At 32.2% G+C, this 27,990-nt stretch overlaps 1 protein-coding gene across 1 annotated transcript in view; it reads right to left on the bottom strand.

The window, feature by feature from the left end:
* LOC107456062 (uncharacterized) overlaps positions 1-27,990 on the bottom strand; it is a 64,026-nt gene that overhangs the window by 9,018 nt on the left and 27,018 nt on the right. The window contains exons 4-11 of the mRNA XM_016073821.4: positions 24,585-25,937; positions 19,789-20,002; positions 16,072-16,245; positions 14,148-14,768; positions 11,484-11,641; positions 7,710-7,859; positions 4,449-4,641; positions 1,276-1,427 (exon numbers count right to left, since the gene is read on the bottom strand). Of these exons, the coding sequence (XP_015929307.2) occupies positions 1,276-1,427; positions 4,449-4,641; positions 7,710-7,859; positions 11,484-11,641; positions 14,148-14,768; positions 16,072-16,245; positions 19,789-20,002; positions 24,585-25,937 (3,015 nt within the window). The remainder of the gene's footprint in view (positions 1-1,275; positions 1,428-4,448; positions 4,642-7,709; positions 7,860-11,483; positions 11,642-14,147; positions 14,769-16,071; positions 16,246-19,788; positions 20,003-24,584; positions 25,938-27,990) is intronic.

Here is a 27,990-nt window from a genome sequence, read left to right as displayed (position 1 = left end):
GGATACAGTTCTAAAAAATAGATTTGCACTGTTTATTACAGAAGCATTTAAATGTTACTTTGTGTAATAATTTATACAATTTTTTTTAATTACGATTGAAAAACTTATACTTTTAAAGTATGCATTTTTCATCATTTTAAAATACGTCATTTTGATCCAAAATTGGGGCTAAATTAAACTTAATGAGTTAAATGAAATTTTTAAGAAAGTCTTGTTCTTGATTCGTTATTAATCAGGATTTATTTAAATAATTTCATTCGAAATTTCGCCTTGATATTTAATTCAGCATTGATTTAAATTATGTTAAAAAAATGTATGACTTAAGTTAAAAAAAAACGATTAGAATAAAGTTCTCAAGTTTATAGAGCTTTTTATTTTTCGCTTAGTACAAGTAATGCAGATTAAAAAAATTTTGAAACGAACTGGGTCTGTTTTTAACAACATTTGATGTGAAAAATAATTTGAGTCTGTTATATCATATTCTTTAAGTTAAAAATTTTTCATAAATGTACTATAGTAGAAAAAGTATGAAAAATACACTCGAATTTCTTAAGAAATTAAACTTTTTAAAACTATGTTTTTAAGCAATACAAAAAAGCTATAAACTGAGTTTGGTAAGAAATTCATCAATAAATAAATAATAATCTGAAATTCGAGGACAGTAGAAATATGCTTTTGTAAAAAAAAAAAAAAAAAAAAAAAAAAATGGAAGTTTGAAATTGGAATACTATAATTTGAAATTGGATATTTTACTTAGGAGTGCTGAAGAAAGCTAAAAAGGTTTCTTTAGCAATCCACTGGTTTTAGAGAAAAAAATGTACGCGTAATAAGTTTGAAACTAAGCAAAATTTAAATTAAATGTTTTTATCGATCTCAACGGGATATCAGCAAGTGATGAAGTGTGTGGGTATCGTGATCCTGATTGGTTGCTGAAACGTGGCATTAGTTTCCGTTAGCAACTGTTTTTCCATTCTATTTCGAGTAAATCAAGCTAGTCAAGTATCAGTTCTCTTAAATGACATATTCTTTATTCTTTCACACATATTTCAATTCTTTCACTGTATATTCAATTCTTTCACTATATATCAGACAAGAAGTCAAGTAGAACATAAACAAACTAAATATGCATCAAAGAGTTGCCAGATATAAGTATTCTACTTGAAGTATAAGTACCCAATTCGTAAGTATGGATGACAGTCTTACATTTAATATTATTTTTTAGCTTCTGAATTTGTTGTTATTACTTAAGAGCGATAAGAATTTAAAAACTCTCACCTTCCTCCTTCGACTACAAACGCTTGTGCAGCTTTTTGTGCTGAAGAGGATTCGACTACTTTGAATAAACTCTCAATTACAAGTCTGAAATATGAAGCAAGTGTCCTGTTGCTGGATTTCATCAAAAGCGAGTTAAGCACCATTCGCAGTTTCTGCAAAATAAAATACATTTGTTTGAAACTCGTGTAAATAAATTTCTTATCCTCATTATGGAAACAGGATTCAACCAAGTTGGCAACCGAAATCGGGCAACAATGACATCGAGTACGTGTAATGATTATTAAGAACATGGTAATCATGATTGTAAGAATTTTTATTTTCGGGTTCTATTAAAAAACCTAATTTGAAAAGTTGAAAGAAAGATGGAGTTAGCCTCACTTTCATGTTCATGCACTGCAAAAAAATTTTAGTGTATATTTTCTACCATTTTTTGTTCTGGAGGCAAACTAAAATTTTTTACAATGCATGAAGTCATATTTCTTTATTTCCTTTCTCACTGTCATAGTTTTATTTATTCACTAGGAGGCTTCGCCCCCTGCTAGCTGGCGCTCGCCAACCCCCGGAACTGCTTTCGCTGTTCATGCTCGCTTTGCTCGCTCATTGGATACGTTCTTAACGTCTAGCTTTTGTATACTTTTTTGAACACTGAAGTTCCGAAAACTTCTCACTGTAGAAAATTCTAAACCTATGCATTTCAATATTAATTTGAAATCGCAAACAGTTCGCATATATTTCTTAATCACACTATTCTAAATTTCAGTTGTTGAGAAAAGTAACTGTTGTAAGTTTCGTTTTAAAGTCTTTCCCACCAGAGGGCTAAAACCATGCGTTGTAAAACAATATGAAATAGGGCCTATATCCAAGAGGTCGTGGGTTCGATCCTCACCGGCCGAAGACTCTCCGTGTAGTAAATGGTGGCTGATGCACGCTAAGTCTGTCGAGTCTCAAAGTCCTCCATGTTCCCACAACAAACCAATACCTCTGGGGGTACTGATCCAGGAGTTTCCTTGTCTTCTGGATTGGTTCAAAATTACAAGGCTACGGAGTTGAGCGTTAGTAGTCGTAAACCCATGAAATTGGGTCGGCTGTTCGACGACGGTTATAAAATAAAATAAAATTGGGTAAATATGAAAAAAAAACACAACTACTTCGATTTAGTAGGAACAACATATGACGCAATGCTAAACGAATGGAATTTAGTTGTTGTTTATTTAGTTATTGTTATTAGTAGTTGTTGTTATTTGTTTCAGTTGTTGTTGTTTATTTAGTTGTATTTAGTTTCAATAACTTTTCTTTATAATGCAATAAAATCTGGCGAGCAGCTATTTCAACGATCGAACACTTCGTGTGTTTATTTGTAGCTTGAAGTTAGGCTCGCAGAAAATGCCGTTTATGGGTTAAATTTAGTAGGAACAACACAACCTGTGACGTAGGCTATTTTATACCCAATTCGGTGAGAATTTACCCGATTAGACATATGATGCTCACTGCGTGCTCTTGCGCGCCGAAGCCTATCAATTAAAACGTATTAGCGTTTTATATAATATAGATTAGCCATATGATGCTCACTACGTGCTCTTGCGCGCCGAAGCATATCAATTAAAAATGAAAACTGTTGCCAATGCGAGAAAAGAAATATCATTGGTTTTATTGATGCATACGTACGTATTAGCGTTTTATATAATATAGATTCATTCTTTTTCTGCTTGTTTGTTTGCTGACAACACACTTTTCCATGCACATTAGAATCAATTTATGGCTTTATTCCAAATTCATTTCATTTCCAAAAACAAGCAAATTTTTGGAAATATATTTGCACTAATCCTTTCAAACAATTATCATTTCGTCTATTTTAAATAATTTTTTGCTCATTAACTACAGTTCCTTACTTAAAAATTTACTTCATTTACATCAACACTAAAAATGGTAGCACCTATACACCAGATTTTTTTTTACAGTGCGCAAGGCATTTATAAATTTTACTGAAACTAATACATCTTTATAAAATTTCTACTTTTAAATAGAGGAAACAACAAATTAAACAAGATATGATTTTAAGGTTCCGTATCTCAAAATAAACAAAGATGAAGAGGGCATACTATTCGAATAAGACCATTTTGACTTCAAATGGATGTAATTTCTATTACTTTCGCAGTCGTTCATCAAGTAATCACCTTATAATATTCAGTTACAGTTAAATGAGTAATCTTGATTACACATAATTACATAGCATTATTTAATACAAAAAACTGCAATATCGGCGATTATTTCCTAGAACTGATCTGAAAATATTCTGGGAATTGCACGGCCATTTAATATGCTTTAAACGTTCGCAATTAGGAATTCTCTTTAATTCTGACTTCAACGTTTGTTTTCAATGAGTTCTTAAACATTAAATCTTCTTTCTAAAGCTTCTTTGGTTTGAAATTACACGGAAATGAATAATTCCCCATACTCTTAGGCGGTATTTTATTGGTCTTAGTTAAAAATTACGGTTGTCTAATTGCACTAGGTTCATAAAAACTGATATTTTTTCATTAATTAAAATTCTAGGATATATTTTTTTAATTATACAATTAAGTTGAACGAAGTTTAACTTTCATAATGTCCATGTCAAGTGTAAACGGTTGTTTTGATTTTGTTTTCGAGGATAAGATTTCCACTGTTAGTATATTACGTTATGTTAGTATATTACGTTATACCTTATTTATATTAGGACGAAAGGGTTCTTAAGTGACGGGTGCTTGCAAAGGCGCTTATTTTCATTAACATTAAGGCTCCTATACTATCAGAGCTGACCTATCAAGCAATATTGGAGCAAACAAGATCCCAAGTTAACGTTATGTTAGTATTAGTTATGTTCTGTGCTTACGTTAGCTTTTTGCTCCTAAAATAAATAATAAGCCGGCCTGTCTAATTCAGGGGCTCTAATTAACATAAATTAGATATTTTTTAACAGGAGCATGAACATCGTCAGAATTGACGCATGCGCAATTACTTCAAATTTTGCATACAGGAGCGTATGAAGTATAACGTAAAAGTGTGAAATCTCTCCAATATTAAGAGACACAAGGAAAATAAGCTTGTAAATTGTGTACAGAGAAAAAAAAAAGTTAAGCAAAAAAGATTAGCTCAACGTTGATTAAAGTGATACAATATTCATAATTTCTTACATTTTCTAATCTTCTTCCTAAAACTTGGTACATGTAGCCACACGTGAAGATGGCTTTGCCTGCAATTGACTGGCGAATATTTTTCACTTCATTACAAATGGCACTTAAGATTTTGGTGGAATTGTCACAAACTATTTCCGGATGGTGTTTGGTTAATCTAATAACGTTTAACATCGCTTCCTCTTTTAATTTCCTGAAAACAAATAAAATTTAATTTCACACATCATGCTATGCTTCATCGAATTGTTTCCATTTAATTATTCTCCTAGCCGTTCCAGAAATCAATTAACTTCACTTTTTGAAATACCTTTAATTTATGTGTCAAAGCACTTAACACGTACAAGCTTTTAATATTTATAATAAATTTTCTTGATAAGAAAAATTAAAATCTTTTAACATCAATATTTCAAATTAAAAACTTGAGATAATTATGTTACTACGACATCAAGGTACCTATTACCACAATTAATTAAGAATTAATGGAGTTAATAGTATGAAAAATCTTCATGGCCGCTGGAAACGAAGCAGTGTCGAAATTTATATTTTAAAGAAACTTTAAAAATTAAGGTATACAATTTCTTCCCTTTATCCCTTTTTTATTTATGGAGTTGATCAACTATTTGGGATGCAAAATGATCATAAATTTATATTTTCAATCACGGATTTCATTAAAATTTTTTTAACAACATTGATATTTCAAAAATAGTGATCTTATTTTTATAAAAATGCAAGTTTAAATGAACTAAAAACTGACTTTCAAAAATTTGCTTTGTTCCCTAAATTACAGGCTAAGAAAAATATTATTATTAATGTGGGAAGGTTAGCAAAATGATACTTCGTGGCAAAAAGAGCACCGCTCATAATGATAACTCAAGTTAATGATAACACCGCTCATAAAATGCCACCAACTGTAACTCATTTATTAAGAATTGTGCATTTCTCTGTGAAATACTACGAGCAAAGACACAGACAGATGCGTCCCACAGTTGCATTATTTTTTTTGTTACTGCGAATTGTGTATTTCTCTGTGGAATACTACGAGCAACGACACAGACGAATGCGTCCCATAGATTCATAATTTTTTATTACCCTAATCTATAGTGAAGTTTGGATAATTTACTCGTTAGTTTAGAGTGCGGATACAAACATGACAGTTTATACTTTCAAAAAAGGGATGTGTTTTTAATAAATTGTGAAAAAAGAGAACTGTATACCGTGTGATTCGTTATTTAGGCACAGCAGTGGCCGTTTCTGGTTTCCATAAGAAATCGCCGAACTATTATTGGGGCAAGTGATGCTTAACTAATAATTAAAACTCGTACTAGCAGTATTGTGGAAATAGGTACAATAATTATAACTTCCAAACAGAGCAGAACAGAGTTAGTTATTTAATTAATTAATTTTTTTCATGGCAGCTTGTATGACAAAATAGGATAACTCGAAGTAAGTTTCCATGCCATACGATCCAATTTCGCAGAATGAAGAAAATTCAAAAAGTTATCGAATAAAACCCATATAAATTTGAAATAAATGAAGAAAGCGTAAGTAATATATAGCAGACTCGGCAAATGCACTTTCGCTGGGCAGAGCCTTAATGATCCTGGGTATATCGCACGATGAAATTATCAGCAACGAAACCGGCAAGTCAACCGTAAGCGCAATCGTATCCTCCACTTTCACCAAAAATTGCCCGAAAATCCTCGTCTGATAGAGAAATCACAGTTGCCTAAAATATCAGCAACTGTTTTTCTCCGCTGAGAGAAAGAATGCCTATAAATAAGAGCAACTCACACTAGGACCAATCAGATTGTTTGCTTTTTATGACGCTTCAATTCTATGTGATGACGTTTATAAATGTAAATAAACATGGCTGTGACGATGATGAAGATGATGATTGGATGAAAGTTTGAGTTAATGCATTAAAATAGAACATAAAATTAAACGGATATCAATTCTAGAGCATCCGTGATTTACTTTTCTTTTCATTACAAACAGCGTTGAGAAAATATGAGATAATAGCATTACGTGAAAAAATAATTATATTAGCCAAAAGTTAAGATAAGTAACAAAAAATGGTAACCCTATTACGAGCAACCGTTCAGGCAATTAAGCAACCCTATCGGCACCTCCGTACAGCGAAATTGCCTTTAGAATTCAGAATAGAGTGGAGGTTACGTTTACTATTGCTCTTATTTTTCTCTTCTGTGATATCCGTATTAGTATTTCTACTACGATTTCCGTACTACGTATTTCCGTAATACGATTTCTTATGAAGCTGCTTGATCCGGATTTCTTTCCACCGTGGATTCCACCCTATTTCGTAACCAACTGAACCTACGACAACTAAATAGTAATAATAATACCAACGAAAGGTCGAAAAAAACTGGGGTAAAATCCTTGTTTGGGCTTGTTGACTAAGGGGAAAAAAGCACAAATGTCGAGTAACACAGATAGTTCACAGAATGAGAGACTTAAGATTCCTAACGTACGAACAAAGATAGTCAAGCAGATTTCAACAAACAACAACGCAAGCGCACGACGTCAAGCAGATTATTTAAAAGTAACAGATTTGTATTGTAACGATATTGTATGCAAGAAGAATTTGAAAAAAAGGGACATGATTCGTGAACCTGAGTTACCGAGGATAATGACATTGTTTGTAGTTTGCATGCCAATCTTGCTTATGTATCATTTTGTCTTACAGCAAAGTTAAACAAAACCTGCAACTTTAATTATACCGTTACAAATCCTGAAACATGGAGTGTATCTCAAATGCTTTTGCAACACAATGCAGAATTTCAGAAAGAGGGAAATACGTTATATTTATTTAATTTATTTCTATAAGTCAAAGATCAATCTTTAGGCTGATCAAATCAGTCAAAGATCAATACAGAACAATCTTTAATACCCCATTTCTCAGAACTTTATCATTTTCATTTGAAATTGTAACGCGAAAAATAAGACAATTTTTTCCTGATTTTTATTCACTCGACCTATTATTAACCTAACAACGCATGAATTTTCAAATACGAATTATAAATAATGCAAGTTATACTAAGTCGTAGCCGCCAAATCGTTATAATGTCCTTTGACTTTACTAACGCTGAGGACAGAGCGCTTCAACCAGTTACCAATTTCCCTTCTAAACCTGTTCCCTCTCATGTTTTTTTTTTAAAAAATGTTTGATAATTTTTCCTCTGAACCTGGTTGTTTTGTTTTTAAATACTATAGGGATTTTAAAAAAATAAAATAGAATACAACCATGACGTTCCGAATAAATCTTCGACTGCTTTTTTCATCGAAGCATCAGCCTCGTCAATGGTTGAATATGGTTTCAACGCATCCACAGTTTTTTCAAATTTCTCAGCCCACAGAGGCATTTCACCTTTCGATGCATATTCAACATCTCTCCTACATGAAAAAAAAATTAAAAATCTTAATTAAAATTAAATGTAATTGCTAAATAATAAAATAAAAATAATAAAATAAAAATAATAAAATAAAAATAATAAAATAAAAATAATAAAATAAAAATAATAAAATAAAAATAATGAAATAAAAATAATAAAATAAAAGTCATAAAATAAAAATAATAAAATAAAAATCATAAAATAAAAATAATAAAATAAAAATCATAAAATAAAAATAATAAAATAAATAAAAATAGAATGAAAGAAAATAAATAAAATAATAAAAATGTAATTGCTAAAAATATAACAAAAATCGAGGGAACAAATAAATGGATGTAAAAATAAATACAGAACGATTTTTTATGTCCGAAGACCTCTTACGCATTTGCGAATGCGTTCGGTTTGCCTTCAATCTTATTATAATAGCGTTGAGATGAAAGAGAAAATATGATGAATTGTGTTATTAAGGGTCACACTGCACAGGATTACCCTAGATCAGGGCTGGCGAACCAATGGCACGCGTGCCATTTATGGCACGCGACACAATATTTTGGGCACGCCACCGATCATAATTGTTATTGCACTATGAATTGTTATTACACAAATGTCACACACTATGAAGCATATGTAACAATTAAATTAAAATTCACAAAAAGCAAACAAAATAATAAACAATTATTAATAAAAAAATTAACAATTAATGCTAAAAGAACAATTAATAATCATAAAAAACAAGCTAACAATAAATAACTAGTAAAAAAATCAACTGTCCTGCTTAAACTAATATCTTACAACCTAATATAAGTTATTTGTCATTTGATCTGCAATAACAGAAGTCCCACTGATGCTACTTTAAGTTGAATTACGCGTATAACTGAGACATTGCGAAATGTATTTTCTTTTCAATGTAAATAAAGAGTTTTGAGTTGATAGTATTTAGTATTATTATTTTCCCAATAATCATGAAGTCAAAATTATTTGACGGCACGTCTGTGATTTCATTAAACAATTTTTTAGAAAAAATGGCACGTTGGTGAATAAAGGTTCGCCACCCCTGTCCTAGATCAAGGATCTCCAAAAGGTGTTCCGCGGAACCCTAAGGTTCCGTGGGAGGATCACACAGGCTCTGATAGTTAGTATTTTTTTTCTTAACTAGTAATAATTATTTAAAATCGAGTCAACTATCCATAATTTAATTAATAATTCGGTTGTTTATATGAAATTATCTATGCAAAATTCCAATGAAAAAAACATATCAAAATTTGAAGGAAAAAAAAGGATTGTTTATTCAATGACAATATATTTAACAAATTATGCAAACAACAGGCATTAATGAAAATTAATTAAAATTTTTCTCGTTGAGCTTTCCAGCTCAAAATGAAACAGCTGATTTCAAAAATTAAGAGTTACATTTCTCTGATTACGATTCTCAACGGTTATAACAGTTTCATCTACTTCAGCGCAGCAAACGCATTTTTTCAGAAAATGCATTTTTTTTCAGCAAATTTTTTTTTATTTTTTTGCTACTATATTCAGAGCTCCCAATGAATATTTCTTTTTATATTGAATTCCGCAAAAAAGAAGTTCGATCATATAGGGTTGCATAATTGAAAAAATTTGGAAACCGCTGCTTTAGACGAAGGTACGAACATTTAGAATCTACATGTAACATGAACTGCATACGGTTCGCACATGCACCAGCAGTTCATCCTAAACGTAGTTTCTAAGCGTTCGATTACGTGTTTGAAACCTCAGAAAATGCATATCTCAGCGCATCACAATTTCTCAAATCAGAATCGTCCCGTAGGGGTAAAATTTGCTCAAGAAAATAAGAAGTAAATGAAGATAAATAAAAAAAATACAAAAAATAAAATCTAATCTATAACATTAAATTTAATGATCCAGATTCTAGAAATGATCTAGATTCAAGAAATTTATTCTAGATTCTGGAATAAATTTCGTGAATCAAACATTCGTTATTTTGAAACTGCCTTATAAAATTTATTTTATTCTACAATTTTACAAGATAATTTTAAATTTAAAACAAAAGTTCATATAATGTTATATAGTACCTATATTTAAAAATGGATTAAACATAGTCTAAGACTTTTTGATTTGTATATAATTTCAAATTATAAAATTAAATACATAAAAATTAATATTAAATATCTTTCAATTCTTCTTACGAAACATGTTTTCCAGAATATTATTCGCAATCCTGTCCTTCCTTTTTGAAAATCAAGTATCGGAAAATATTAGTTCACAAAAAGGACGCTCCTCTGCCTGGATTTTTAGAACAATTACGTGACATTGATAAATTACCATATTCAATTTTGCCTCTCAAATTCAGAACATTGCTGCCTAGAAAGTGACAAATATAATCGATATATAACTATTGGATTAGAGTGATTCGTTGTTTTTTTTTCGGGTAAGGGGAATTGCTTCATTTTACACTACTTGAAAAATACCAATAATCGCATTTCAAGACCAGGTTTTAATATGCAATATTAAACTACAAGCAAATAAACTTAATCATTTCAAAGGAGACATTCCTGAAATTGTTTAATACTTCAAATGGCAATGATTAATACGTTACCGAATATTCATAAAAATATTATTACAGAAAATTTTTTGAGGGCAAATAAAAATTATAACATAATTTTGGTGGCTAGAAGTACATAAATTAAAGATTCTAGGCTATGTGTGAGGTTTCCTTACACCATATGATAAAAAATAAATTAGAAATATTATTTTAAAGTGTTTACATACATTAAAATGTGATATCTTAGAAATATTTTTCGCGTATATAATTACATACATGATTTTCCATAATGATGACTTTTAATTTACTTTTCGAATCAATGTGAAAAATGAATTGACAAAGTATACACATCAGTAGTCACGTCACAAATTAATATTTAAGTGAAGAAAAAACAAAAATGAAGGGGAAATTGCTACATCACTAGGCGGATTTAAAAAAAAAATAAAAAAAATAAAAAACTCATGAATATTGAAGTTTCTAATTTTTGATTAACTGATGAATATTGAAGTTTCTAATATCCGCCTGTCAGCTGTGTAACATTAAGTCACCAATGACTCACGGGACTGAGAGAATCCCAAAAATGACTAGAAGATACGAATGTCGCACCCGGCTTGCACCGACCACGGTGCTGACGAAAAATATCCTCAGTGGTAGACGGATCATGAGCTGAAGTCACCTTGTCGTCTCACAAACCATGTTTTAGGGTTTTCCTCTCCATGAAACGCAAATGCGGGTTAGTTCCATCAAAAAGTCCTCCACGAAGGCAACTGTTTCCTAATACTTGATCCAGGAGTTCCCTTGTCTTCTGGAATGAGCTCAAAATTACAGGGCTACGGAGTTGAGAATTAGTATTCTTAAACCCAAAAAATTGGGTCGGCCTTTCAACGACGGTTATAAAAATGAAATAAAAAGTCACCAATAATAGTGATACGTTAGGTTTTGTTAACTTTTTTCTTCTAATTTCTGCTTTTCTTAAATAATAAAACGTGAATTTTTTTTAAACACTATTTTTATGAAGATCAATAAAACATGCACAGTAAGGACGTTCATTACGGAACACCACGAACTGAGAAATAATCTTACGGCCAAGGGCATCCGTCCACTTTCGCTCCTTGCTTACGTTGTTTCGTCTTTACAGGCGTCGCTTCGTCTTGAAATGACTGAACTTTTCGGGCTGCTACTATATCCTGTTTTTGTGTGGATTTCTCAATTGAAGATTTGGACTTCTTTACTTCCCTTTTCTGGAAATTAATAATAAAATTATTTTTGCTCAATATAGAAATATTTTCCATAGGTACTGAGAGAACGAACAGTATGAGAAAAACATTTAAATTTAAAAAAATTCCCAACAATATTTTATTTATTTAATTTTTTATGGCAGGCACTGAACTTTCTTTCTTCACCGAGGAAGATGCTGGAAGTTGGTTGGTTGGTTCTTATGCCACTTGTCGCACGGACAAGCCTGCTAGGTGAAACCGAGCAAATTTAAGGCAGAGTATGCGATTTTTGTTCTTCAGGGGCGCCATCTATGGCTAAGAATTCGACTTCTGCCGCATCATACGTCACATTTGTTTCTAAGGCGGACCCATTCATACATCCATTCATTCATCCACGGATCGTAATTTTGACCTGAATCAGAGAACCATTGATCTCCAATCCAGTACCCCCAGAGGTGTCGATTTGTTATGGGAATATATAGGACTTTGCGACTCGACAGAATTTTAACGTGCATCAGTCACCAACTACACGGAGAGTCTTCGGCCGGCGGGGTTCGAATCCACGAACTCTCGGACATGGGCCCAGAGCCCTACCGACCAGGCTATCCCGGCAAGCCCAGTGGGCACCTGTGAACTTAAGTGACGGAGTCGAGCCAGCACTGCACACTGCCACAGATACCCATTCATATAGTGGGCGACATTCACACATCACACAACAGAGAGAGAGAGAAACATCCATGCCCTGAGCGGGATTCGAACCCGCAACCATTGACTTCACAGTCAGGCACGCTGACCGCTCGGCCACCTGACCGGCTTTCCAACAATGTTATGAGTATAAAACTTTAAAAACTGCATACCAGTAAGCTATCAGCAATAATAATAAAAGAAAGAGTTTGTGGTTGTCGCTAACTCCAGAACTACCCTTTCTAAACTACTAAAACTTAGACAGCGAGAGCAAAGGGCAATTTTAGTCCGTGAACTTGAAAATCGGTCATAAATATTAATTATTAAGTTTGGGAGAGAAGTGTATAAAAACGAATTTCTCTCATATGTTAGTGATAAAACACTGCTGTAAATGGATGGTGATTTTTTTGAAATTATATAAAAGATAAAATTAGCGATGTTTGCAAGCTTACAGCTCTATTTAATCCAGCGAACGTTCTTGTATAATTCTCCCATCACGAGTTGACATGTGCCTAGGGAAAATCGGGAGGATTACTTATTCTAGCACTTTAGTAAGTGAAGGAAAAGAAAATCGAAGCGAAAGAGAAGCGGAAAATTGTGGGAAAGTCAATATAGACACCTTATTTGGATCACGTTTTGACTTCCTCGACCAACGAAAAGTTAACTCTTCAGCTAAGCTTGTCTTGGTTTAATACACTCATTGCTATAAAAATTGGAAAGAGCTGTCAGAAGGAAACGAAATTTTGCATCCGTAAGTACAACGTTAATACAAGTAAATGATTAAAATATCAAAGCATGATGTTCATTTCTTGCAGGAAAAATATAAATGGATGGAGGTTTTAGTACCCTTTTGGGCCTCCTCTAGCGTGAATTCAGGAGGCAAAACGGTTGTGCACTAAGGCAAACAAGTCTATTATGGTGTCCTGCTGTATCTCGTTACAGACTTGCTATGAAACAGTCATAAAACACCACTAAATCGACTAAACTCGGAGGCTGTCGAACTTGCCGTCATAAATGATCCCAGATATATTCGATCGGTGACAAATTTGGGTATAGAGGCGGCCAAGAAGGGATGGTAATGATGCGGAAGCATTTCTGTGGCACTCTTCCTGTGTGTGGATGAGCATTGCTTACTGAAAAAGGGTTTTTGAGAACTCTGTCAGGAGTAGCAACACATGTGACTGAAAGCTGTCACGAACGTACCGCTAGACTGTCATGACGACGTGGATCAATATAAGGAGTAATCGTGAGTCGGAAACGATGACACCCCATACCATCACACTGGCTGTAGAAGAGATGTGGTGTATATGTAGAACGATGTATGTTGAATGTTGCTGATTTGTAATTCTAAAAATGGCATTTTCGAAGATTGAAGTTAGGAGTAAATATTCACGATATTTTTGTACGCTCACGATATAGCTAACACGACATAGCTATCTAAAGAGATAACTAGCGATAACTGGGCTGTAAAATGTTTGTTGTAATATTGTAGATCGGTAATACTTAAATAAGTAACCTAATGGAAGAATAGAAAAACATGAGGAGAAACTTGGTGAAGTAAAATTTTCGGATTTCTGAGTTTACAAACATGTGATGGTCAACTGGAAATACCGAACTTTATTTTGCCAAGTGCTTAAAGAAAACCAAATCCGTTTTCAATCGAAAAATATGTTTAAAAAAAGTTAGCTTCTAAAACTTTCTGTCAAAAATTTTTCTCAAACTTTCTAACATTTGCTTCGAGCTTGTTATTCCACTAAGTTTTTCTCAAAAAATAACGCATGTTTAGTAAAATTTAATTTGGCTGTAAAAAAAAAGTTTTATTAGTAGTATCACATGATTTGCTTACCTTTACGCGAGGGTTTTCTTTTGTTTTTGGTGAAACATAATCTTTTTTCGAACACAAAACTGATTTTGAATCGTTCTCTGAAAAATCGACTTTTATTCTCGTCTTAGTGGATAACTGTCTCTGCACTGTCGGTGGCGTTCTAAGTAACTCTCTCCCCTTTTTAAATGGAGAAGACTCTGCTTCATTCGGACAAGGCGTCTGGGCTGTTCTCTCTTCTATCAAATCAACCACGGACTCAATTTCGCTTTCTTCTGTATCGCCATTTTCTGTGGCAGAAACAGCATCGATATCGACATTTGGATCGTTCTTAGCATCGTCGTCGTGTTCTGAATTTCGAATACTTCGTCTTTTTAATTCGATCAACTCCGTGAAAGAATGTTTCGAGTTCTTATTCAAATTAGTCTTGTAATCTTTTCCAGTTTGGGTAATTTGAGACGACTTTTCGTCGAGGCTTTCTTGGATGGCAGAAGTTGACACGATTGATGCCGCAGACTGACTGAATTCATTATCTTCACTTACTTCTCGAACGCTTACCATTGTTTTCGATGCTGATGCACTCTCAATATTAAACTGGCGAGGATCCACATTTTCGATTTTGCACGTAGGCTGCGGACTGTTTGGCTGCAAAATTTATATGGATTATAGTTTACGAGGTACAGTTTCCCAATTTTTAATTGTGAAATTAAGATAAATGGATCATTTTGTAAAAGGTACATTAAGATAATAAAATGTCAGTTTTTCAGAGTATTTTGCCCAGAAGCAGAATTATATCTAATGTCCTGCTACAAGGCTTATGATATTACAAATGTTTAACGTATGCCGTTAAAAATGAGCCTTAATTAATTAAACATCAAATTATAATATAAATGCCAACATAATTAAACAAAAACTAGCAGCTCATAACATTTTCATTGCTCCCCCCCCAACTTGGACATAAATTAATCAACTCTAAACATGAGTTTTTCTGCATGAAATTTTGATTGTTCTGAGACGTTCTTCGCAGTTTTGAGTACTTTCTGCTACTACTTTGCGAAACAACTAATACTAAATTTCATTTTAATAAAAAGTAAATCGGAACAAGTATTAATCTGTTATTAAAAGTCAATCAATGATCGATCAAATCAACGCCAAATTGATGCTTGGTTCGCGATAAATTTAGCTTCTATGAATATTTTACCATGGATGTAGACACAATGAATCCAATTTAGAATCGAGATTTTTAAAATGCAGTACATTCAAATACCACTTACTCTGGATTCTATTTAACAGTTGGTTATTTTTAATTGTTTTTACTGGTCCCTCTGTTCTTCCTGTTATTCTTAACCTTACCACCGTTTTTCTTTAAACGTAAATAAGTGCTTAAATGATATCATGACTACCATCATTCACCTTAGACTTTTCTATAATTATAAGCCATACAATTCCGTTTCCGGAGAGCCGTAACAACAACCGTATAAACAACCATAAAAAATTGCTACTACCGCCAATGATGCTCTGTCACTTAGCGTAGTGCCTATTGGATAAGTATTACAGAGATCAAATAAACATCACTGGTGTCAAGAATAGTTTGGCAATTTTTTACGACTCCGTGTTGTTGTGGTCGTGTAATTTTCCATAAAATTCAAAAAGTGAGACAAACTACCTATAAAATTATTTCATGAAGATACCTTTTATGTTAAAAACGCAGCTTTTTTTTATTATCGAAATTTGTTACTTGAGTTTCGAGTAATATTTGCTAAGCCAGATATAACTAAGATGTTATTACTTTTTTTTAAAATAAAGTTTAAATATTTAACTGAGAAAATCTGAATACATTAGTCTCAACTTTCTTGGTTGAACATTTTGAAAAATTATTATTTAAATATTATGTAACTTTTATGTAATGTGACATAAATGCAATGCGCGCTTAGCAATGTGTATTTACGTTAGATTGGTCCTCTTTGAATTGATCTACGTCTTCAATGAAAGGAGTGTATTCTGCATCACTTTCATCTGCAGCTTTTAGAGAATAATCATTCATATCCCCTTCACCCATATGTCGACGTCTCGCATGTTCTCTATCTCTTTTTTCACGCCAAACATGTCGAGAAGTTTGCATCTGCAATAAAAATAAAAGTAATATGTGATATACTCGTATATATATATGTATATATATATGTATATATATATCGCATATCATATGTAATATATCATATCATATGTAATATATATAATCACACGCTTTCATAATGCATGCTAATCTTGAAGTAGAATACTACGAAGTTATTTCAGAAATGGCTGGTGCTCTAAAGAGATTAATGATTGTATTTTTCATATTCTACACCGAGAAAAAAAAAGTATGGTAAAACTACCTGAATGTGGGAAATTTTTTTGCCATGTGCCTGGCTCTATGGGAACATTAAAAAGCTCGGCAATTTTTACCGAAGAGCTTTGGTATTGATTTCTTATAAAATTAGCAATAAAATATGGTTCTATAGTGTGTGAAAAAATTTGGTAAATGTTGCAAAATTTAATTACTTTATAATGATACATTAGAGCACGTCATTATTTGTTTAATTTTAAATTTTTTAGTTTTGCATATTTTGCTAACAAGAGTAAGTCTTGATGGCTCTATGATTAAGGCACTGAATTGTCATTGGGAAGAACTGGGGTTCGATTCCCGGTAGCAGCATGATACCCACCCAACTTCAGATCAATGTGTACCAGCTGGGAAGTAAAGGCGGTGCCTGCGCACAGAGATGATCACACTGCCATAATTATGCCATTGGTCTCGAAATTGTAGAGTTCTATCATCAATCACAACGGACTGTTGTGGGAATGCTTTACTTAACTAATAAGAACTATAATTTTGAAAACCAGAAATTCTGGTAAACTATTTGACATAAGAACGGAAAATTTGCGAAATCGTTTTAATACCGTATATTTTGCTTTTATTTAAAAAGAATGTTTGTTTTCTTCTACTAGAAATGTTATTACCATTAAGTTCGGTAATTTAACGGATTATTTTTCTTCGTTTGCTATTAAAATTTTTTTCTTCTACTAAACAATATTAATGAAATTGAAAAATCAGTAAAAAAAAACTTTTTTAAAGCAAATTCATAGGTTCAACAAGTCTATGTTTAAGTATATTTAGTATTACTTTAACTAGTTTATGTTTAGTACAGCGGATAATGAGCGGATTGTATTTTCGTGTTCTGTGCAATGCACTTTCTCATCTTCAAGCAGCCCAGACAAGATATAGCAAACAATACAATTATTAAGTTACTAAATCATTTAATAAATGTGTTTTCTAAACAAATTTATCATTTATTTAATGGGCGTAGGATTAGTACCAGTTAACAAAAGGAGGTGTTAAACACCTCCTAGAAAAGGCCTCCGCACGGCTAAATTTACAATGGGGAAAAATTCCGAAAAATTTCGCAACGTTCGGACTACTAAAAGATCGTATTTTTTCGTTCTTTGTAACCCGTGCAGAGGTCTTCTGTTTTCTGGGAGTTGCTGGTTAAACACAACTCAGAAAATATAACACAAGTACACTCACTATCTACCAATAAGTATTTGGACACGCATGATTGAAAAGAAAAACAAACTTTAATTATAATCAATAGTTGGTAGAGCCTCCACGAGAGGCAATTACAGCATGAACCACCCGGGGCATACTTTTCACACGTCCCTGTGTGACAGCTAGTGGTATTTTCTTCCACTCGACTTGAAGAGGACATGTAAGTTCCTTCACCGATTTTGGACGGGTAGTACATACCTTAATTCGGCGATCCAACTCGTCCCAGAGGTTCTCGATAGGGTTCAGATCTGGGCAGGCCAGTCCATTCGATTAACCATACCGAGCCTTGGTGACCCTCGCAACATGACAGCTGGCATTGTCGTCCTGGAAGTAACAGGGGTCCACCCGTAAAACTGCCACAACGTAGGAAACACATTGTCATCCAAAATAGTGCAGTAGGCATCCTGCATGGGACTATTGCCGATTGCTAGACTAGATATATGGTGTTGCGAAGTACCGAAGCGGGCATCTCACTTCTTCATCTGATGATGTTCGCCCTAAGGCAACTGTGACTAATTGGCTTTAAAAGATGTAGTAGAAGATTTCCACAGAAGGGCTGTGGACGTCTTGAGTGGGTGGCTTGGCGGGAGATGACTGAATCTATGGCTTGTCTGCTATCAGTGATCTCAGTAGGCTGACTAATTCCTGATCCTTCAGGAGTTGCTGCAATTCTTTCACGATATGCAGGAATCTGGATGCTGAGTCTAAGGTTCTCTTCAGGTGGGCTGGTCCTCTTCTCGGCTTTCTAACGGGTCTTGCAGCGCAGCCTGAAAAACAGGCCGGGTGCTCACCAGAACAGTTGACACACTTAGCCGGCTCGCATCTTGGGACTAATGCCGATGTTGTCCCTACACTATATATATCGGTGGAGGGTGTGACGTATCTCAGGACCGCAGATGTAGTGATTTGCATTGGTGTCCAATTGCAAATACTTATTGGTAGGTAGTGTAGTTAGAATAAGTAAACAATTTCCTTCATGAAACTGTTTGGAATAATTTTTTTCATTCGTAGCTAATTATTAAAAAAAGTTCTTAAAAAGGTATGCTTGAATTCTAAGGTTACGTAATACAATTACTGATTTTTAGTACTGAAATTCAAAGTTTGAAAGCAAAAGATTGATCTGTTCTGAAGATATAACAATTTAAAAACATTTCTTTCTTCAACTGGAATTTATGTTTTCAAATATTTATTCCTCAAAAGTATTTTGTCTGATTTCTTATGATTTATTACTTTAGTGTTTACTGAGCAAAAACTTCATTAATACGTATTCAATATTTCATTTATGTAATTCGGACAATAATATTTTATTCTTTGTTTTTAAGTAATCCTGTATAACAATGAATTTTTCCTAGATTTTATTAACTAGATGTCCATTGCAAAATATAAGTAAGACTTTTTAAACATCTCTAGAACATCCAGTTTTTTTTTCAATGCCCACCTGGAGAATGACCTGGGTCATACAGGCATCTGAAGGGCAGATTTTTCGATCACTATTTCAGGGGCACCATATTAGGTGGGCCAACGTTGCTACCACAGTGAGGACAGATAGTACAAAGAAGGAGAGAACATCCATGCCTTGCTCGGGATTCGAACCCAGAACCTTTCTGATGCAAGGGCAGTTCCTTAACCCCTACACAGGCCGGTCGGCAGATCATCTAGTTGTGAATAGAGTCTCTGTTTCAAATGCATTTTGAGAGTTAGGACTAATAGATTCAAAATTTTCCGGAAAAAGAAGATATTGAGATATTGGAGTCAAACTTGGTGTGAAATTTTTTTCAAACTTCGTTATTGCATTTTGTATCAAGATCATACTGTATCAAGTTACGTTTCGATCTTTTTTTTTTAACCAAACTGCACCAATGTTTAGTAAGTTATTGAGTAAAGACTCAGTGTCTTACCAATCTTATATCTATAAAGTAATTTTAATTTCATTCCTTTTCAGAAAATAATATTATTCAGTCAAATTATAAATTGTTACGAATATATCGTAAGTATCTAACTATTTTAGATACAGTAACTCTAGTTACAAACACCTTCGCCAGTGTGCCATTATTATAGTAGACACATTAAGCAACTTACGTTTGAGGCCTGAAAAGCATCTCCACCGGAGTGTGGTGTTTTTTTAGAATTTATAATACAATATGATCGACTCTTTGCTGACTTTTGCTCTTTTTTGTCACTGACATAAGAAGCTAGCGTACTAGTGGACTCAATAGTGTTTGCACCGAGATATTCTTGATAACTCATCTTTGGTCTATTTAAAGATACTTTTGATTCCGGTAGGCGACAATTGCTAGCAGAAATAAATAAAAAAGTAAATAAATAATACATAGTTTGGCTTAAGTTTTAACCGACTAACTCGGTCGTGTTATAGCCTTGCAAATATGAAGTTGTTATTTAGGGACCTATGCTATCAAAATATGTTACATTAATTTGTTAAAGTATAGTCTTTAACTCTATAAGTCTTAAGTCTTTGGCCATTATAATGGTACTTATCTGTTTCGGGGAGCCATGAAAAATCTACCTACCACAAAACTGTTATTAGGTAACTGTTAACATAGAACCTGTTGACAACTTTTAACTAATTATTACGAAATAATAGTAGTAATTATTAACGCAATTAATAATGCATCACAGGCGTCATTAGCAGTTTAGGGATCCCTTAAACATCTCCCTTAATCGTATATGTGTCATTAATAATTAGAGGTTCTTCTCCATTAGCTGTGTTCCCGATAACTTGACCCTAGAGCATTTTATTTTTATTGAGAACATTAATTTTATTGGGAACAGACTGTGCAGACACCAACTAAAATAGTCAGGTGTCAAAATGCCTTCGATACTTGTGCTTGCAATAAACTATAAGAAAAAAATGGATTTTGTTATCAATAAAAAAACATGCCTTTTTTTAAACTGAAATTACATAAAGGTTTCTTTTATAAATCATTGAAACTCATATGTTAGCTACTCCGATAAAATTTCAGATAAAATCCAACGGCGATAAAGTCAACCGGTCAGAGGAAAAAAATTGCAGCGGACAATTGTACTTCGGCACCGTTAGCAGTCAAATATTCTGCTATCCAGCTAAAGGATAGCTAATAATTCATTTGATAATAGAAATGGTTTAATCTACACAATATATTTATTAAAAAGGGTACTTTTCGCTTAGACGGGCGTAGCGAAAAGTTGCCAAAAAATGTAGACCTCCATCAACTTTTATTTCCTTTTTTATTTTTCAATTTTCTAAACACATAAAAATAAAATAAATAAGAAAATTAAATTTAAAAAAATAAAGAAAAAATAGTTGAATTCTTTTCCGCCTGGCTAACTGAAAAGTGCAATTAAAAAATTAAATGTAAAGTATAAGCAAAAAGTCGCCAAAAAATAAAGGCTTCCACCAACTTTTTTTTAAAAATTTATTTCTTTAAACTCATAAAAATTAAGGAAATAAAAAAACTTCATTTAAGCAAAGAAAAGTAAAAAAAAAAAAGTTGAATTCCCTTGCGCCCGGCTAAACGCAACGTAGAATAAGAGGATTAAATTTAAAGTGTTTTTTACTGCTTATAGACCACAGCCAATTCCATTTCAAAAATAATTCCTGACCAAATCTTCTTTTCCTTTCAAATTTCATTATCTGAAACTTTTATTTTTTTAAATTTTTAAATTCTTTTTATTCATTCATTTTTTTTAACAAAAATTAAAAACTTGTTAAGATTTGTTAACTCTAATCTACTCAATTTCTTTTACATGAATCTCAATCAAGATGCATTTCAAAATTTCCAACAACTTTTAGCTATTTCAAATCATTAAACACTTATATTTTAATCGCGGATATTTAATAAATAAACGAAAGTGACTTAGAAAATAAAACTTTTGTGATTTTGGAAAATTTATTCAGCCCATATGGCATATCTTATGGAAATAATGGCGCAGGTAAATTAAGTGATCCTACAATTTAAATACAAAATAAAATCTTTCAAGTTATAATTGTACAAAGTAGTGAGATTTAAATCTAGGCTTATATGATGCTTTTGAATTGTAGCGAAAATTTTCTACCAAGATAAAATAACCATCATTTGTACAATTCAGATTTTATATTAAGTTATTTTTAATTTGATACATTTTTGTAACTAACTTATATAAGATTGAAAATGTACTTACAATGAATTCTGAACTTACAGAAAAAGAAGAAGAAAAAAAAAACAATTTATTAATATTCGTTTTAAAAAAACATCAACTTTTATTTTAAAACGTGAAAGCTTCTCTCAATTGCAAATAATATCATGCTAATACTAGCACTGAAATTGACATTTAATGATCTATTTTCCTCAAAATTATAAGATTTTAAATAAGTTTGTTGACATATTCATCACAAAAGTTATTAAACACAGATATGGACGTGCTGTTAAATAATGTTTAAATTACTTATACATTCATTATTTACATATTGATTTATTACATGTTAATTTACAGTTTTTCAACGATATTTTGTATGTTAATATTAAACATTGTGAAATTAATTATAAAATTACCTCGAAAATTTTGCCCGAAAATGTTATTTATTTATTTTTATGTATTCATTTTAAGGCACTCATGCGTTTCGAAGAGTCTTTAAAAATTACCAAACTATTGCTGTCACAAAATTACCAAACAAACAGTCACTAATTATAGTAATATAATATTTTAATTTATAACCGGCGTTTGAGCAGTTGACCCAATTCTGAGTTAACGACTATCAATGTTCAACTCCGTAGCCTTGTAATTTTGAACCTAACCCTGAAAACAAGGGAACTCCTAAATCTAGTATTGGACAAACTTTTGTTGCAGACTTTTTCATGGAACTAACCAGCATTTGCGTTTTGTGGAGAGGAAAATCACGATAACCTCTCGTACTTAGCTTGATGGCAAATGGATTCTAACCTATAGTCGGTTCTGTTTACTGCTGAGGAGAGCAGAATTCGTATTGATAAGCCATCTCTGAGATTCGAACCTAGGCCATCGAAGGTATGCACTTTATTCATGCTATTCATTGGAAAGCTCATGAAACTAATTAAAGACACACGCTATGCTATTTGAATACGAATAAAAAACATAGTTGGCTATTTGTTTGGCAGAGTTTTACATCTCATTTGAGATATAAGCCTTTTTTTTTTTTAGTTTAATGCTCCCGGATGAAACTGGGATAAAACTGGAAAAGATACTAAAAATTTTTTATCGGAAATTTCTGCTGAAAGTTTAATTCCAGTGCTCCTGAAATGCTTTTCTTTTTTATTTAAAATCGTTTTTTAAAAAAAAGAGCTAATTGCATTAATGGGTCAAAGTAGAGGTTTAAAAATTAATTTAGCTTCATTTCTCAGCGTTGTAATAGACGACTAAAAATGCAAAAAGTGGTCACTAATATTTTATTAAGAAATATTAAAATTCGAAACTTTTTCTTGCATATTTTCTTTCAGTTCACTATTGAAAGTTAATGCAAAAAATAATTTTGCTTTAAATATAAATAATTTTAAATATAAGTTATTGAGGTAGTTACAATCGAATAATTAAAGAGATAAATAAAAATGAATTGAGTTTCTACCACTTATTACATTTATAGTTGTCTGTGTGGCATCTGTGATTTTTCGATTTAAAATATTAGGATCTTAACAAATGTATCCTATTGATACAGTGACTGCATCCTTACAGAAAAAGACTGGAAACAAAGAGGAGAATCGTATTATCACATTTCGAACAACAAGAGATGTTTTACCGAAACCTGAGATTTCTATTTATTGAGAAACCAATTTTCTTAATTCATTAAAATTTCGCTTTTTTTTATATTAATTTCTTAGTTCCTCTGATGTCTTAAAGCTACGTAATTTTTCATCGCTCTTAATTTCATGTTTATAAATTTTCTTCTCATATGTTATCTGTGTACTTCAAACACCTAGGTCCTGCCACATTTAAAAATATTTTTTCGGATAAAATGCTCTGTAATTTTTATTTCAGTTTCCTTAAATAGAAAGACGTGAGTTTGTTATTTTAAATAGCATTTTATTTTAAACTTTAGACAAATTTTAAAATTAATTTTGGTCCAAAAGCAAATTTGGCTGATTTCGGAAGTGTTTTAACTTGTATGAAAAATTGTGATAAACTTTAAGCCTTTAAGGTACTTTAATTTACGAAACTATTTGTTTAGCGATTTAAAAGCCTTTAGAGATTTGAAAAGTGTCAAAAGCCAATAGTTTCTAATGACTTTTTCCTAATATTGTATACAGAGCTTGAATAAAAGCTTATGTTTTAAGTATGGTTGTAACCATTAAATCTTTTTGACTTCCTCAAAAATCTTCTATTTTTTCTTCTTATAACCATATACAAGATATCACAAAAATGGCTGAAAATTTGAAAAATCAAACAAGGAAAAACAGAAGGAAATAGAAATGTATGGAAAAACAAGGTTGGCGAACAAGGTTTTTCTGCTTGGAAAACAATGATTTATAATCATATAACTTCAAAATTAATTTTAAAAAATCACAATAGATGGCTCTACTAACTAAAAGAACCCTAAAAAACAATGTTCTCTGCTGCATTTTAGATCACTGGAATTAAAATATTTGCACTCAACGTCTGATAATTTTGTCTTTAGACTGAGTGAATTCTGAAAATGATAGCTATTCTGAAATCATTGTTTTATTTAAACTTTAGCAACATTCTCAACCAACTTAATTTTAAAGATATGTTTCCCAAGCAAAAGACAGAAAACCCTGTACATTTTTATCTTCTTCCGCTTTTCTATTTGAATTCTCAAACCATTAGTCATTTTTTGGAATATCTGCCCCAAAATTAAGAAAAACTTATTTAACTAGAAAATTCTTATTATGAATAATTAAATAGAATACCTTTCCTTTATCTCAGATGATGGCATTCTTACAGAGATCGATGCATCGTTTTTCTTTTTAGGAAAAACGCCACTTGTTTCTCTTGCTGGTAAGACGTGCCTTGGAGGTGAGATCGTAGAGGGCGTTGGTGTATCAATATTATCTTTTTCCAATTCACTGTCTTCTCGTAACGTTGCATCAGAACGGGTAGTTGACAATGACACCAAACTTGCTGTTGTCATCGAAGTCTGCGCTGCGGATGAATCAGCATCTGTTGTTCCATCGTTAGAGATAGAATCAACATCTTCCTCATCGTCCTCTTCTTGCTCTGTACCTCTTTGAAGGTGGTAATTTGGAAGCATCAACTTTGAAGCCTCCGCCCGAATGCCATACACTGGTGTGGCCCTCATGATGGACAGAAGCACAATCATGCAGTCCACGCTTGCTCTATGAACTGCCGAATTCGGATCTTGCATGTGGAAGGTCAGGCATTTGCTCAATGCAATCAAATCGAAACAGCAGTAGGGGAAGAAATTCAGCTCTTTAAGTATGAATCTCAATATGGCTTCTTTTTGCAAAGCATCGTTGGTCTTTAAGAGCTCCCATATGATGGTCATAGGGTGAATGGCTCGCATGAGTTTGTTGAGAATCTTGTCTGTTTTGCATTTTATCTCACTGTTAGGAGATGTTAAGCATTCTCGTAAGACACCGATCAAATACGAGAGGTGAGGCGACACATAAAAGCCCATTTTTGTTATGACGTCTCTGAGAATTTTAAAGCCACTCATCTGTACCGGCCGGTTAGAGCTGAGTAAAAATGCGCAGACGAGTTTTAGAATGTCCATCAAGTGGCCTGCGTAATCGAGTTCATCACAGAACAGTTTCTTGAAAGCGATTGCAAAATGGTCCACCATCACGGCTCTCTCGCTGTCCTTCGTGATCGCGATTTTCTTGAGCAAGGCGAAATCGACTATTCCGAAAGCTTTGTCCAGTTTCATCTTGGAGCTTTTTCTCAGATATTCTCTGATTAGAACTGAGAGATTGCTCTCGCTTGAATTCAGATAGGGATCCTCGTTTTCAAATTTGTAGCAATTGGTGTAGACGCATTGAGCTTCAAGACCATCGGATGATAGAAGATTGTAAAAGTCCTCGTCTCCTATCTGCTCGTGAATTTTTTTCAAAGCACGATAAATGGCAAAGCAGGACGGCAAACTGCAGTTTTGAAGAAGTGCTTTTCCCAGTGGCTGAATCAAATGTGAATAGAGATCGTCGCCAATGTTTTGATCGAAAACAATATTTAGACCATGGAAAAAATTCATCTGGGACGTGATGCTGTCTAATTCAGTTCCAAGAGAGATTAGCTCTTCAATGAATCTAAAATAATGATAATAATGATGATAATGAGAATAATGATGATAATTAAAATAATGATGATAATTATAATAATGATGATAATTATAATAATGATGATAATGATGATAATAATAATAATGATGATTATGATATTAATGACAATGGCAAAAATAAAAACATTAATAAAAAAAATAATTACTTTGATGTTTGCATGTGATATATATATTTCATTCCTAACAAGGATATAAGCAAATTAATTTTTTTGAAAATTTTATATAAGCCGAATGACTCGAAGACCAATATATACATATAGTACTCTCAGTTAACGAAAACTTACCAGACAATTGGTCACTAACAAAAGATTTTTACCATCTTTAAACAAATAGTTTATTTCATTACAATTTACATCTTTTTATGTCCTTTGATACTGATACTTAAAATTTCGACTATAAATTTTTAGTTTAAGATGAACATAAATTAACAAACTATAGATATCTGACATAGTGATATCTGACATAGTGATAATAATAATAATGATGATTATGATATTAATGACAATGGCAAAAATAAAAACATTAATAAAAAAAATAATTACTTTGATGTTTGCATGTGATATATATATTTCATTCCTAACAAGGATATAAGCAAATTAATTTTTTTGAAAATTTTATATAAGCCGAATGACTCGAAGACCAATATATACATATAGTACTCTCAGTTAACGAAAACTTACCAGACAATTGGTCACTAACAAAAGATTTTTACCATCTTTAAACAAATAGTTTATTTCATTACAATTTACATCTTTTTATGTCCTTTGATACTGATACTTAAAATTTCGACTATAAATTTTTAGTTTAAGATGAACATAAATTAACAAGCTATAGATATCTGACATAGTGTTGACCATTTTCATTGTACTTTGTTATGCAGATTTCAAATTTTAAAACCATTTTTCTCTTGCGTCAATTTGCTCCACCCAGGTATATTTAAATTGTACACATTTCAGATTAAGGGAGTATGATTTAGATTAAGGTGTATGGATTTAATGTGTGTATTACATCTTGAACCGAATATTTCTATCCAGTACGTATGTCATGTGATTTAATAAATTTTTTTTAGCAAATGCCCTGGTTATAAGTGTCGCATGTTACAATTGATTGTTTGAGTGAAATATATATGGTTGAAGTAAGAGGATACAGACAAATGGTTTACACAATGTGAACCAGCATTCCAATTATCTTAGAAAAGGCACTATAGATACCAAGATATACATCACTTTTTAAAATTTGTTTTTCAGCGTAATTTTCTGCTATGCTTTTTTAATGCAAGCATATGGTATTTATTACACTTTTACTAGTTAAAATTTTTTTGCATTTCTTTAAAAATTATTATTATTTTTTCCTGATAAATTCTTTACAAATTCAAAATATGGATAACAAAACCGACATATATGTGGCAAAATTAGGTGTTTGATAAGTGAAGCAGATTTGGTTTTACTTTTACTGTAGTTTTAATGCTTCCAAAACTACAATAATTGTCAGATTGTAATTATAGTTCTGTTATTTTTTTGCAACAATTCAACAATATGGCATAATCTTTTTTAACACGTTTCAATAACAATATCTTGATTTATGACCTTTTTTGTATTTAATGGGATCCCATGCTTCCTGGATTATGACTTTGATTCGACTCGGGATTGATTCAATATACACTATTATTCCTCAATTTTTACTTAAAACAGTTAGTGAATGGAAAAACTTACTATAATTATTAATGAAGCAGAATTATGTTCAACAAACCTTTTTCAGTACATTACGAAACCTATGGAAAATTTCGTCTAAATCTTATAATGCAAAATTCTGGTACAGAAATTTCAATTCTGAAATTCTAATTCTATTAGTTCAGAGAATACAGATTAAAGTAACTACTGATGTTCTCTAAACATTTGAAGAAAAAAAACATTAAAGCATTATTTCCTTCTCAAATTAGAAATCCAAGAAAAGATTCAAATAATTACAATTATTTTACCATAACAGTTTATTAGTTCAGTGTACTTCATACACAAATAAAA

The sequence above is a fragment of the Parasteatoda tepidariorum genome, chromosome 6, assembly GCF_982258835.1.
Source record: "Parasteatoda tepidariorum strain Cologne lab strain chromosome 6, Ptep-v5.0, whole genome shotgun sequence".
Lineage (NCBI taxonomy): Eukaryota > Metazoa > Arthropoda > Arachnida > Araneae > Theridiidae > Parasteatoda > Parasteatoda tepidariorum.
The sequence above is the reverse complement of the archived record's forward strand: the minus strand, read 5'-3'. Positions and strand labels throughout refer to the sequence as shown.